Raw genomic sequence first — 12,603 nt, 5'->3', positions numbered from 1 at the left:
GGGCTCAAGAAGGTCATCTATACCTACCCCCCGGCCGATCTGCTGGAAGGAGAGGAGGAGGAAGAGCGGGGCGAGATTTCCAGCCGGGCGGGTCGAGGACAGGGGGAGGAGGAGGAGGGTCAGGCAGAGGTAGGTCACTGGCACCTGGGAGGGGAAATTGAGGCAGGAGAGAAAAGGAGAGAGAAGGCGTTAACAGTGGGAACCTGGCTCTCCAGGGAGGGTTACGACCCCAAAACCCAGCCATCGCCTTTCCAACTTCCCAGGAATAAGTTTTACAAAGTTATACAAAGTTTTATAAAGTTTTACAAAGTTTTACAAAGTTATACAAAGTTTTACAAAGTAATACAAAGATGCATTCTCTGAGCGTGCTCCGAGTGCTTTTCCTTCCCCAGCAAACATTCGTAAGGGAAGGCCAGCACCGCCTCACCTCCAGAGCCCAGGTTCCGTCCCCGATCTGACTCCAGCTTGTCGCATGACTGGGCTCGCCGTGTTCTCTTTGGTTTGAGAGGAGCCGTCTTCCTCCCCACCTCGGGTTCCCCTAGAACGGAAACGGGAGCATCAGAGAGTCCTGAGCCCCGGAGAAAACTTGTTGGTTAAGGTGACCGTGCCCGGGCTTTAAAAAACCCAGGGGCAACTAGATGGCAGCAGAGTTCATGCTCTCAGTAGCCGTTTGCTGCCCTCTGCTGGCCATAATATATGCGGCATGGTTCTGGTTGCCCTGCTGCTGGTCCTTCTGGAGATCTTGAAAGGTTTAAAGCAGTGTTTTTCAAACTTGGCGACTTTAAGATGGGTGGACTTCAACTCCCAGAATTCCCCAGTCCACCCATCAAAGTCTCCAAGTTTGAAAAACACTGCTTTAAATGAATGGGGACCATCCTCAGTTGAGGAGCAGACACCCTTGAGGTCTCCTGGGGATCTCAGTAGCCAGACAGACTGGCACTCGTGGTGAGATCTTGGGAAAAGTTCCTGTTGATCCCATCTGGCCATTCTGCTTAACAAAGCTCAGAACGGAACGTTGTTTTTGCTCCTGTCCCTTCAGGAAACCAACATCGGGATGATTGCCGCGAGTGGCTGGCCGTTGATAAAATTGGTAACGCACCCCCTGCTCACCCTGGGCTCCTCTCCTCACATTCAAGAACCAAATTAATCAAGAACGGCAGTGCCATTTTCTCCAGAAATGAATGAGGAACCTCTGTTAGCCTTAAAACATTAATTAAGTCAAACCCCCAGCCCTCCAAGAAGATGGGAAAGAGGACCCCAACCCCCCCCTCGCGTGGCCTTTAGCAACAAAAGATCGCCCACCCCATTAAACAAACCAGAATAGAGAAGTTGCAGAATAATCACTTGGTGTTTCGTTCCTCGGCTGCTGCTTCAGCATTTTCACCTTGCCGCGGCTCTTTATTCACTCCGTGTCATTTTGAATATGCTGCCTCAGAGCAGCGTTTCACGTCGGACATTGGAAAAAATAATGACAGGATGCCCGGGGCCTGTTTGGCTGAAACGGCCATGGTATTCCCGTGATGGAAGGCCAGGCTTTTGTCACTTGCCCAGAATTGTTGGGCAACGTGGATCCTGATTTTTTTTTCCCCCAAAGGGGCAAATATTACAGGCTTTCCAAACACTTGCATGGCCTCTCAAGGTGAATATGGTCCAGGAATCTGATATATGCGTGGCCAGATGGTTAAAAAGTCAGGGTAACTGTGCAGGCTTTTGATCCGTCACCAACAGAAGCATTTAACGGTGGAGCCCTTGATGCTCTCTGAGCTTGGCTGTTTGATTGAGGACGTTTCATTACCCGACTAGGTAACGTCGTCAGCGCTGGTGAGGGTGGGGTTAGAGAGCAGGGCAGAGCGCATCCATGAACACCAACTAGCAGTCAGAAGACACGATGAAAACTCCTTAATCTCACAACACACGGACAGACTCGACCATAGTTTCAGCTGGGAGACGGTGAGCGCCCTAGACCAAGCTACATCCAAAAACGCTAGGGAATTCCTGGAAGCTTGGCATTCAGACAAATCAGCCATCAACAGACACAGAGAGATAAACTACATTTACATACCATACAAAAGAGACAATAAAAGAGCTAAGAAGGAAACAAAAAGACTAGAACACGTCCTCTCCAGGAGCCTCCACCCAGATAAGCGGGGATTAACACCAGACAAACAATCAAGCAGAGAACAATACCCCAATCAAGGAACTACCAAGCAGAAAATCACACACACACCCAACATCGACAGGGCAAGCTACTGTATATAAACAGAGAGCAAACCCCACTTCCTTCTAGCACTGATGATGTTACCTAGTCAGGTAATGAAATGTCTGTAAGCAAACAACCAAGCTCAGAGAGCACCAAGGACTCCACAGTTCAACCCTGAGCTACATATATTCTCTTCTATTAGAAGCATTTAACTCTTTAAATTTAAAGTGAAAAGGATGGGGAAAATCCTTTGTGGGAAATGTGGAAATAGAAGGATGTTTGCCAAAGATCTAACTTAGCACACAGAGCTTCAACTATTCATCAGGATGTGAATGAATGGGAAAAATGGGATCTTCCCCTTCCCTTTACAGGTAGTCCTCATTTAGTGACTGCCTCATTCAGCGACCATTCACAGTTACGACGGTGATGAAAAAGTACCTTTACAACCAATCCTTGCATTTATGACCTTCACAGGTCTATAAAGCAAAGGAAAGCTGAAGGAAGATCATAGTCACAGTTGTGGTTTCACTCAGTGACTGCTTTGCTTAACAACCGTGTTGTTGGTCCCAATTGTGGTTGCTAAACGAGGACTACCTGTAAATAACTTAGGAGAAAAGAAGGGAATACCACAGAGAAAATGCTGTTTTCCAAAAGGGAAAACTTCTGCCCTTTGAATCCCTGTACCAGTTAATCCTGAATTGGAGTCAAAGGTCCAACCCCAGCACCTCTGTTTCACTTCACCTTTGTTTTCTTGCTCCTTGGATCTGCGTCGGGGTTGAGCTACTAGAGGCAATGTGCATGTGTCTTCCGGAATGACGACGCCTGCTACGCTGGCTTCTTCGTTGCTGCGACTTCTTTCAGGTTGGCTGGGGGGCTTCCGGCCCCTGGGGAGGGCCACAGGCTTGGGCGGGTGAGGAGTGGAAGAGAGATCCCTGAATTGCTGCAAAGCAAAGAAGGCCAATGTAGAGATACGAAAGCGGGAGAAATTGCTCTCTCTGGAGCTAAAATGGGGATTTCTCAGCCTTTTGGAATAAGAAGCTTCCAGCTGTTGCTGAACTACGATTCCCAGCAAAGCCAGCCGGCCTGATTCATGGTGTGGAATGCCGGGTGTAGTAGTCTGCAACCTCCAGAGGGTTGCAGAGGGCCATGTGCACGTCCTCCCCTCCTCCGTTTGCTGAAGAAGGATTCGGTGAAAGTCAGAAGCTGGCCCATTTCCTGCCCCGGTCAAGAGAATGAGATGCGCTGAATGAGGCCCTTCCCACTTGGCCAGGGGCTCTGAGCAGGGGGATCTGTAGGAGAAAGCTCTGAGAACGTCTGGCATTTTCCAAACTAAGGTGCTCGTGCTGCCGAGGCGGTAGGAGGCCCACAGAGGCGAGAGCATCAAACAAACCATCCTGGTCCATCTCATCGAGAGCCTCTTCACAACCCTGTTGCACCAACGTCTCCCAGCAGTAGGTGTCAGCCCCACGACGGAGACCAAACCAAGAAACCAATTTCACAAGAAGGCTAAAACGTCTTGTATTAATATCAGCTATAGTAGCAGAATCCTGCAACTCTGGCTGTGATTTATCTCCCCCCCCCATACTCCTGTGAATGAAGGAGGTGTCTCCCTGAGTCACTTGCACATAGCTTCTGGTTTGGGACTTAAGCCCTGCTTTTCCCCTTGCTGCTTTGGTCATCTCTGACAAGGTCATCTTCCTTACTCTACTGTACGCACGATTTCACACAGATCGCACGACGATTTGAGACAAGAGACAAGCAACTCCTTCTGATTTACTCCTCTCTTTGCTCTTCTCTGCCCTCTTCTCCCACTTCTCTGCAAGCCCACGAGTCCTCCTTCCCCAATCCTTCCCCCCTGGCCCCCAGCCCTAAAACAACTCTCTCCTGCCCCTTGAATTCAACAAAACCTGTTGCTTTGCACCGGCTGGTGCCGTCAGACAGTCCTTCTCGGAATTCGGCACGGCCCCCACCACGCCCCTCTCCTCTGCCCCTTTCTGCTTTTCTTTCAGGGGGTGGTCTCGCAGGTTGCCTTTGCCCCCACACTCCCGGGATGAGCTTTCTTCAGCTGCAAATTTAGGGGAAGAGGAACAAAGAAGGTGGAAACACCAGGGTTAATTCAAGCTACTTACCTCGGAATAGCCAAATTTATGGTCAGGGCAGTTGGCCGAGGATTCTCAAATTGCTTTGCTGAATCTCATCCCAATTGTTTGAATCCTGTATCCTGTTTCCCACCTGGGCGAGCAAGAGCTGCTGGACCAGACCATTAACCGCACGAATCGAGACCTACCTGCACTGCCTCGTATCCGGCAGTGCAAATCCTTTCAGAGAGAGGATCCTGCATGCAAACCACCTCTTTGGGATTGTTAAAGCAGGAGCGTGGTTTGCCAGGCTCAAAAAGATGCAACTCGTGGAAGCTGCCTCTGCGTGAAAGGGCAGGGCAAAAGACACGGCTGCTTTAATCATTTGGAAAAAAGTGCTTTGCGCGTGCTCTCAAGCATCCCCGAGCTCCCTCTTTCAAAGGATTGTATCTCCCAGCCACCAAAATCAGCCCAGCTTGTCTCACAAATTCGTCCCGTTCATGGCTCAGTGGGTTGTGCAAATCAGAGAAATGTCAACACAACAGCTGGTCTGTTGTTATTCCCCCATGGGCCAGACTTCCCTAAACATCGGCCTAAATAGCCCGGAAGACCCACATCAGCCATAAACAAGGTTTGCTGGCAATTCTGGGAACCCCTACCCACCTATGTCCCAGCTGGCTTCTGCACGACGAATGGTGGCAAAACTTGGCTTGGCGCTTTGTGGTGGCGGGTGGGGCCTCCATCCTCTTTGCCCTGGGTGGATTAAAAAAAAAATCAATCAATCAATCAGTATCGAACACTGTCCACTAATATTGAAATATGAAATCAGTACGAAATTTTACTCTTTTGGCCATTGTACAGATGGGAACGTTCAGTCTCTAAAACAGTGTTTCTCAACCTTGGCGACTTGAAGATGGGTGGACTTCAACTCCCAGAATTCCCCAGCCAGCAAAAGCTGGCTGGGGAATTCTGGGGGTTGAAGTCCACCCATCTTCAAGTCGCCAAGGTTGAGAAACACTGCTCTAAAATTTTTGATGCCTGGGATCACGTCAGACTCTTCCCAGCAGCCCAGGGCAATGCGATTAGTGGCAAAGGATGTTGGGAATTGTAGTTCAGCAAGATTTGGAGGGCTACAAGCTCTTGACTCCTGAATTAAAGGGTGAAGCTGCATTTGAACTAGAGCCAAAGGCAAGGGTGCCATCTTGCTTTCTCCATCTATCTATCTATCTATCTATCTATCTATCTATCTATCTATCTATCTATCTATCTATTCATTCATCGGCATAAGCTGAACTGAACTGATGGGGGCTTGTGTGTAAATAAGTAAGAATTGTACCATGTTGCTTATCCCACCGAATAATGCACATTTACTTCCGAGCAAATATATTTACTGAGCTCTGTCGCTAATTCTTGCCAAAACCTCAGATTTGCTCACCACTGCCATGTTCTGTTAATGGTCCTATTTACAATATGCTCAATGGAGTCAGGTCATTCCTGGGGAAGGGTCGAAAGAGTCAAGATGGCGGCTGCCACCTTGCCACCGAAAAGGAGAAGTGCTTCGGTCGCAAGGTGGCAGCCGCCATCTTGACTTCTTCGACCCTGCCACGGGTACCCCCGATCTACGATGTTGGCTTTTGAGATGAAGACGACCTACAAAACGTTAATTTTAGGAAGGAACCCCCTTTGCAGAGGACTTCCTTTTTTTACATCCACGGTTTTAAATCTCAGCCCCCATGAACTCAACCGGGCTTCGAAAGAGCTTCCGTGGGCCAGATGAAGCCCCCAGACTCACGTTCCCACAGAGGAGAGGTGAGCTGAGACGTACCTGTGTCATCCGAAGAACGTCTTCTCTGCTGCTCCCATAAACTCCCTCTTCTCTGCTCCATTTCAACGCTCTAACCAGGGAAGAAAGCTGATGAATGGCGCGCCAAGCAGCCAAGACAGCCCCTTTTCTCGCTTTCCCAAAATCTGGCTTTCTTCCCAGCGGACTGCCCACTACCTCCAGCTTCGCATCCAGACTCCAGCCTTTAGCACGTCCCATCCCCGGCAACGCCACGCCTTGGACTCGCGAGGGCTGCAGCAGTTCCGTCCTTCGGGAGTCTGCCTCCGCCCTCTCTGAATCGGGAGTGGAAATCTTGTTTTGGAAGGAAAGGAAATTAAAAAGGGGAGCCTCCACGTCCGAGCCCCCACCCCGGAAGAAAGCTTTCCTTACCTGCTTGGAACGGCTGGGGAGGCCTTTCACCCCGCTTCCAGGCGCCACGGCCCCCATTCCCGGAAGAGGCATTGTCGTTCCCGCAACGTCCTGTCCCAGCTTCCACTCTTTCTCGTGGCTGATGACCGAGTACAGCAGGGGAGGTGGGGGGGGATTTGGGGGCAGATCCTCGGGGTCCTGCTCTCCTTTGATGCTGCGGTATCGGCGAAAATGGAAGAGGCCCTTTCTCCGCTTCTTTTGCAGAGGGGGGAGAGAATCGCAGGGGCCTGGCCTGACCCCACAGCTCTCAGATATCCGAGGATAGCTGCGCGAGAGAAAGATGGTGGAACCAAGATAGCAGAAAGTTTTTCGAAGGCAGAAAAACGCAAGACGTTAACTCTGGATTAGGGAGAGCTGAGATAACTGCGAGAGAAAGACGGTGGAACTAAGATAGCGGATAGGGCTTTTCTTTCAGGATGAAGGCAGAAAGGAAAGAATCGAGTGGCATTAATTGTGCCCTATGGAGATCCCCACTCGGCTCACCTGATGGTGTCGCTCAGAACCCTCCGGTTAAAAAACTCATCTAGGCCCTCATCCAGCCGGGTTGCCAACCCATTCTCCTGCTCTCTGGATTCCAGGGAACCCAGGATTCGGTTCTGAAAAGGGGAGAAAAGCCCGTTGCCCTGTTAATTCTTCCCACGTACTGAGTGCAAAAAAAAAAAAGAGAGAGATGGAAATAAAACAGAACCCACGAGTAAAAAAATTAAAGAGGGCTGGGAAACAGTTGGATTGAGAAACACTCCGCGGATGGCCCTGCATGGAAATGGATGTTAAAGGTGTCTGGGAAAGAAAAGGAACGCAGATGAACGAGGTCCAGAAGTGATGAAATGGAAAATACGGGCGGCCAGGTTGCTCGTATGCCTCTTCCTAGGTTTGGCCAAGCCCACCCAAAAGGCCGAAGCGAGGGATGAAAAGGCTCATGAAGAACGACAAGCTGAGCAAAAAAGGCAGCAGCAGGAGGAGGAGGAGAGCGAAACTTTGTGGGAACGCGTGTGTCAGATACTCACGTTGGAGCGGAACCGAGCTGAGCGAGGTGGCCGGGGTCTGCCGCACGTCCGGTGCTCAAGCCGAGCCCCTTCTGTGGGCAGCTCGCAAAGCCCCTCGAAGGAGGCGCTGTGGGAATAGGAGCACTGATTGCTGCCGACCAGAGAGATCCACCCCAGGGGTGAGCTCATGTTGGACGCTGTCAGGTCCCCGTCCTGTTCGGATCCACCTGCAAGAGGAGGGGAAGACACGCCCGGAAGGAGATCAATACTGCCCAACACGGAACAGAGAAGGGGTGTGTGAAAAGAGACAGGTTGCACTCAAAATGGGTGGTGCAAACTGTTTGGGAGTGTCCCAGGGCAGCCCCAAACACCCCAGAAGTGCATCAGCGCTGTTCCAACTATTCCAAAAGAGGTTTCAAGCTGGAAGCAGCTCCGTTTCAAGCCCAAAGCACCTGCTTTGGGCTCAAAACGGGGGCTGCTCTAAGCCTGAAATCCTTTTTCGTTGCCTGGATTCTGGATGTGGAAGCCCATCATACTCCCATGGGAAAGCTTAATTAGAATTTATAAAGAACACTAATGCATCATCACGCAAGCAGACAAATGAGTCATATCTGGAAATAAATTAGGATAAGGCCGAACAAGCTGTACTGCCATAATTTAGAGCTTAGAAGAAGAGATTCCACAAACTGCTTCATTATCAGCCTCTAAAAATGGATGCATTGGGGAAAACCATCTGAGATGCTTCTACAATCCCCTTGGGCCCTAAGTAATAGGATGCCTGAAAGTCCAGCCATCTCTAAAGCTGAAATCATGGCACATACAGGTAGTCCTCAACTTACGACCATTCATTTAACGACCATTCAAAGTTACAATGGTGCTGAAAAAAGTGGTTTATGACCAGTCCTCGCGCTTACTACTGTTGCAGTGTCCCCATGGTCATGTGATCAAAATTTGGGCGCTTGGCAACCGGCATGTATTTACGACAGTTGCAGCATCCTAGGGTCATGTGATTGCCATTTGCAACCTTCCTAGTGGGCTTCCGACAAGCAAAGTCAATGGGGGAAGCTGGATGTGCTTAAGACCATATGGTTCACTTAATGACTGCAGCAAAAAAGGTTGTAAAATTGGGCACGATTCACTTAACAACCACATCACTAAGCGACGGAAGTTCTGGTCCCAATTGTGGTCATAAGTTGAGGACTACCTGTAGTATGGATTTAAGAACAGTAGCTGGGGAAGTCATTCTTACACTCACTAATAAAGGCAGAAGCAGGTCGGATCCTACGGCAGTTCTTCTGTCTTTTGATAGCCATGGTGTCCTGTGGGAGAGAGTCACGTCAGTCATGCTGTAACTCAAAATCTACACAAGTCAGGACTTGCAAAACTGGGGACCTCGCCCGAGCCAGCCCATAAGCACTTACGATGCTGGAGTCGAGCTCGTGATCAGCGAACTCCTTCTGGTCCTGGAGCTGAGGTTTTCCCAGCTGCTCAGGGAGAATAACACTGTCTTGACTCTCAGAAAGTCGGTGGAGATGGGCGATGTGCTGGGCCTGTGGTTGGGGAGGAGAGAGTGAAGACGGAGGCTGTGAGCTTCTGATAATTCTGACAATGCTTCTGTCATGCCAAGGCTGGACATGGGGGGGGTGTCAAAAAAGTCAAGATGGTGGTCACAACCTGCCCCGTCCCTTTTTTAAACATCCGTCACGTGCGCAAAACCTGTAGCAAAATGCAACTGTCATCTAATTTTTTTGACTGTCCTGCAAATAGTCCTTTGCAGCACTCCAGTCTGAATTCAGTTCCAAAGCCAGGAATACCATTGGTAATCCTGTGGGCACAAGGCCTCTCTTGTCTTTTACTCAGCGGCGATGGGAAAACTGACCAGCTTTTTAAAATATTTAAGATATTCCCATATTGCCTGTCACGCAACGCATTTCCAAGCCCTGTAGGAATGGGCTTAAATATTCTAAAATACTACAATAAAAGCCACAACATTCATAATAGCCAAGTTTAGTTTTGCAGTAGCCGTTGTAGCTTTACGTTTCTACCAGGGTTTAAGCTGTAGTGAGGCTGTCACTCCCTTGATTGGCAGGGGTATTACGGAAAAGTAATGTCAAACAGAGTCCCTGTCAACATCCAGTGTTCACCTCCAGGACAGAATACAGCAGGAGAACATCTGTGGGGTATAGTCAAATTTTCTAGAGCTTCATAGAGAATATGCATCCTGGGGGTTTTCTTCTTCAGTTTAATTTTGCATCTGCCAGGCTGAAACATAGTTCAGAGAAACAACACAAGAGACATGCATGTTCCAGGCCTGAATTAAGTGAAGTCTCCTGGGAGTTGACCTTGGCTCCTGATGACTTCATGGACACTCTAATGTAGCTTTCTCGGTAGCACAATGCAAGGGGTGGGGTACTTACTTCTTCCACGACGTTGTTTGGATTTCCCAGTACAGCTTGGATTTCCTGGGGCCTCCCACCCAAATACCAACCAGGTCCTACCCTGCTTAGCTTCCAAGCCCAAACAAGGTCGACCAGGTACTCTGGTCTGCTGAGACTCCAAGCCAAAAATCAGGATGAAATCATGGCACGGGAATGTGGGATATGGGTCACTGGTAGTGGTGGGAGAAGGAGATGTCGTTCTCACCAGATTCTTGTGAGCGTGATACAGCTCCTCCAGAAGTTCTTCCACAATTGTGTTGGTGAGATACGTCACGACGGACAGCTTCACCTCACTGGAGAGGGACCCAGGTTGAAGAAGATCAGAGGATGAGCAGACATAAACACCTGCTTGTTTTTTCCTGCTCAAGTTGGCATTCTCATCTGCTAACCTTCGCCTTCACAGCTGCTCTCCTGCAGAGACTGGCCCTCCCTATCCCCCTGCTTTATTTACACCCCTCTTCTTACTTGAGCTTGTTTTGAATATCCTGGCCAGCCTGTTCCAGCAAAGCTCCCCGGATGAAGTTTCGGGGCACAGTGATGTGTTCAGAAACAGCTGCCAACATCTTGTGATGCTCTTCGGCTGCCTGGACGGCATGTGGACACAGCTCCTCTGTTAGGGCAACCATCGACTCTAAGATCATCTGGCAGAAAGGGGAGCCACGAGTCAGGGATGTCCATGGGGCCGGGCAGGGAAATCAAGACCGCCATCTTGATTTCTTAACACCCACCAAAGACACCCCTGTCTTGGACACTCAAATTCCCAAGACCTACAGCCTGGGACTTCCCATCATCAGGGCCCGTCACGATAAGCAGCAAGTCTGTGTGAAAGGGAGATTGTGATGCCTTCTTCACAATACCTGCAGCTCCTTGTCAACTGCTTTTGCCACTTCGTTGGCCACGGACTCCAGCCGGTGCCGCACTGGCCCATCACTGGCCAACAGGTGCCCAAGTTCATAGAGGCTGGGAAAAAGCTGTGGGGAAGAGATGAAAACAACGCTTAAGCAGAATACAGGTAGTCCTCGTTTAATGATCACAAGAGGAACTGGAAAATTGATTGTTAAACAGGGTGGTCGTAAAGCGAGGCATCATGTGACTGGACCCGATTTTATGACCATTTTTACAACGGCCATTAAGCGAATCACCGCAGTTATTGACTGAATCATGTGGTCATTCAGTGAATCACGTGGTTGTTAAGCGAATCCAGCTTCCCCAATGGATTTTTTTGCCGGAATTTGCTTAACAATCATGTGATTCGTTTAATGACCATCGTAAAAATATGTCACAAACCGCGATCACATGACCACGGGGGATGGTGCAACAGTCGTAAATGCCAGTACAGGTTGTAAAGCACTTTTCCAAAGTCATCGTAACTTCAAACCATTAAACGAATGGTTGTTAAGTGAGGATTATCTGCAAGTTTTTAGAGATGATTCAACCATTTTCCTTGATTACAGCAGTGATGGATGCCCTGCTGGATGGTCTGAAAGGCCGGGTACATTGGGGACAGATCATCCTGGACAAGGTCTATCTATGTGGCTGATAAGAGTTAATACCAACTTGATGGTACATGATCAATCAATCAACCAACCAACCAATCAACAATTTTCCCCTCTGGATTCACGGGATCCTAGAATGGATGACACTGAATTGTAGGGGTTGAAGTCCAACACATTTGAGGGACACCAGCTGACAACCCTGGTCTGTAAAAACTTTCAACCTAACCCTGAATCCTAATACCCATAAAAAATAAGGATCCTACAACCCAAATTTGTCTTCTGGGGACTTCAGGGACACAATAATGTCAATGTTTAGCAACAGTCTCAAAGTGGCTTGCCTTCCCTTCTTCTGGGATTCTGACTTCCCAGTCTGGTCTACTGCCCTGGCATTTCCTTGTGGTCTCCCATCCAAGTAGTAATCCAACCCTGCTTAGCTTCCGAGAGCCGACAACATTTATCCAAGGGCTACCACTGACTAAGACCCCTATAGATTTTGGAAGGAAATATAAAGGGGCTTCTTAGAGATCTGTGATAGCTCTATGAGTTAAACCAGATGTGAATACGAACTAGCAATTTTTAGAAAGCACTTCTACCTTCAGTCTTGTTGTTCATGTAGCTTTCTTTTATGAAAAGGCAGGTGATGTTCCTGGCATCCTGCCTCCAAAAGACGGGGCCGCGGAAAGGAGAGAGTTACTTGGTAGAAAGGGAAGTGAATTCTGTACATGCTTCAGAGGGGTCCTTTTTAATTCCTGGGGCAACACGGAGCTTCTGTCTTGAACTGTAACCCAGCTAGCAACTTCTAAGACATGGCGATCCGTATCGTATTCAGGAAGAAGCATTTCCAGCTCCCTGTGTAAGGAAAATGTTTTATCTTACCGCTCTTGAATTTTTGGCTTCTTTCATCAGCTTCCGGGCATACAGGACCTCCTCCTGAACAGAGTCAGCAGAGCACGTTCGCAGGACCCGTACTTCTTCTTGGACTCGCACGCAGAGGCGGTTCATCATCTAGGAAAGGGCACGGCCGTGTTAACTCCCACTCCCCGATGCGCCTGTCCCAGCAAGCCCGAGAGCCTGGTGACGCTCAGACCGCCCGAGTCCCACCATGTCCTGCATCCCCTTGGTCACGTTTGGAAGGGACGCAAGCGTTCCCCATG

The 12,603-nt window shown here is 49.2% G+C and overlaps 1 protein-coding gene across 1 annotated transcript in view; it reads right to left on the bottom strand.

Annotated features, from left to right (window-relative positions):
* The window catches only part of CARMIL3 (capping protein regulator and myosin 1 linker 3), a 49,989-nt gene that overhangs the window by 223 nt on the left and 37,163 nt on the right, over positions 1-12,603 (bottom strand). Inside the window, exons 25-40 of the mRNA XM_088142235.1 lie at positions 12,326-12,454; positions 10,811-10,924; positions 10,419-10,594; positions 10,159-10,246; positions 8,937-9,065; positions 8,771-8,834; positions 7,537-7,742; positions 7,013-7,125; positions 6,491-6,794; positions 6,278-6,412; positions 6,104-6,173; positions 4,942-5,031; positions 4,108-4,265; positions 2,942-3,140; positions 428-568; positions 28-144 (exon numbers count right to left, since the gene is read on the bottom strand). Coding sequence (XP_087998361.1) covers positions 28-144; positions 428-568; positions 2,942-3,140; positions 4,108-4,265; positions 4,942-5,031; positions 6,104-6,173; positions 6,278-6,412; positions 6,491-6,794; positions 7,013-7,125; positions 7,537-7,742; positions 8,771-8,834; positions 8,937-9,065; positions 10,159-10,246; positions 10,419-10,594; positions 10,811-10,924; positions 12,326-12,454 — 2,233 coding nt within the window. The remainder of the gene's footprint in view (positions 1-27; positions 145-427; positions 569-2,941; positions 3,141-4,107; positions 4,266-4,941; positions 5,032-6,103; positions 6,174-6,277; positions 6,413-6,490; positions 6,795-7,012; positions 7,126-7,536; positions 7,743-8,770; positions 8,835-8,936; positions 9,066-10,158; positions 10,247-10,418; positions 10,595-10,810; positions 10,925-12,325; positions 12,455-12,603) is intronic.

This window comes from Python bivittatus, unplaced genomic scaffold (assembly GCF_059951505.1).
Source record: "Python bivittatus isolate LINGU-HERP-01145 unplaced genomic scaffold, Pbiv_v1 ctg000370_np1212, whole genome shotgun sequence".
Classification (NCBI taxonomy): domain Eukaryota; kingdom Metazoa; phylum Chordata; class Lepidosauria; order Squamata; family Pythonidae; genus Python; species Python bivittatus.
This window is presented reverse-complemented; position numbering and strand designations above follow the sequence as displayed.